We start from the raw sequence: 1,314 nt of genomic DNA on the forward strand, positions 1-1,314 counted from the left end.
CCCCCCCTTTCCCCTCTCTTGGGTCATCCCAGCTGTCTCCGAGCCGCTCCCTCCTCTTCCCCCTCCACTGCCCCCCCCCACCCCCCGGCCCCCCACCTCCTTGCAGATGGCCGTGCGCCCGCTGCACTTGGGCTGCTGGTAGGTCTTGGGCAGGGCCCGGTAGCTGGAGCCGATGCGCTTGCAGGAGGCGTAGTCAATCTCGCGGCACACGCCGCCCTCGCCGCCGCCGCCGGGCCGCTCGGGGCCCCCGAAGCTCAGCTCCTTGACGCCGAAGAAAGACTTGAACTGGGCGAAGAGCTCCGGGAACTTCCTGCCGGGAGAAGGGGGGAGAGGGGTGCCCCCGCCGGGGGGCGTTGGTTCGGTCCGCCCCCCCCCACACTTGGCACATGCGTTGGTTCGGGCCCGGGTCCCCACGGGGAGGTGGGGGAGGGAGAGGAAGGGGATGGACCCCCCTGCGGGGCGCGTTGGTGCAGACTGGGGTCCCCCCGCCGGGGGTGTTGGTTCGGTCCGCCCCCCCCCCCACTTGGCACACACGTTGGTTCGGGCCTGGGTCCCCACGGGGAGGTGGGGGAGGGAGAGGAAAGGGATGGACCCCCCCCCTGCTGGAGGCGTTGGTGCAGACTGGGGTCCCCCGGCCGGGGGCGTTGGTTCGGTCCACCCCCCCCCACTTGGCACAGGCGTTGGTTCGGGCCCGGGTCCCCACGTGGAGGTGGGAGAGGGAGAGGAAGGGGATGGACCCCCCCTGCTGGAGGCATTGGTGCGGGCCGGGGTCCCCCCGCCTGCCAAGTGCATTGGTTCGGTCCGAGGGGATCCCCATAAGGAGGGAAGAAATAGGGAGTGGGATGAACCCCCGCCCACTGGGTGCGTTGGTGCGGTCCGCCTCCCCCCACTTGTCACATGCATTGGTTTGGTCCAAGGGGATCCCCATACGGAGGTGGGAAATAGGGCGTGGGACGGACCCCCGCCCATTGGGTGCGTTGGTGCGGTCCGCCTCCCCCCACTTGCCACATGCATTGGTTCGGTCCAGGGTCCCCACGTGGAGGTGAGAGAAGGGGGTGATAGACACCCCCGCCGGGGGCATTGGTGTGGTCCACCCCTCCCCCCTGCAACATGCATTGGTTCGGTCCGAGGGGATCCCCATATGGAGGGGGGAAATAGGGAGTGGGACGGACCCCCGCCCATTAAGAGGAGGGGGGCCCAATTAGGAGGAGGGGGACCCATTAAGAGGAGGGGGGCTCCTTTAAGAGGAAGGGGGCCCCATTAAGAGGAGGGGGGCCCAATTAGGAGGAGGGGGACCCATTAAGAGGAGGGGGG

The 1,314-nt window shown here is 68.9% G+C and overlaps 1 protein-coding gene across 1 annotated transcript in view; it reads right to left on the reverse strand.

The window, feature by feature from the left end:
- The window catches only part of LOC123033821 (nascent polypeptide-associated complex subunit alpha, muscle-specific form-like), a gene marked incomplete at its 3' end in the record, with an annotated part of 5,238 nt that extends 3,944 nt beyond the window's left edge, over positions 1 to 1,294 (reverse strand). The window contains exon 1 of the mRNA XM_044450647.1: positions 97 to 1,294. Coding sequence (XP_044306582.1) covers positions 97 to 1,221 — 1,125 coding nt within the window. The remainder of the gene's footprint in view (positions 1 to 96) is intronic.
- Positions 1,295 to 1,314: the final 20 nt, after the last annotated feature.

This window comes from Varanus komodoensis, unplaced genomic scaffold (genome assembly GCF_004798865.1).
Source record: "Varanus komodoensis strain SLA01 unplaced genomic scaffold, ASM479886v1 scaffold679, whole genome shotgun sequence".
Lineage (NCBI taxonomy): Eukaryota > Metazoa > Chordata > Lepidosauria > Squamata > Varanidae > Varanus > Varanus komodoensis.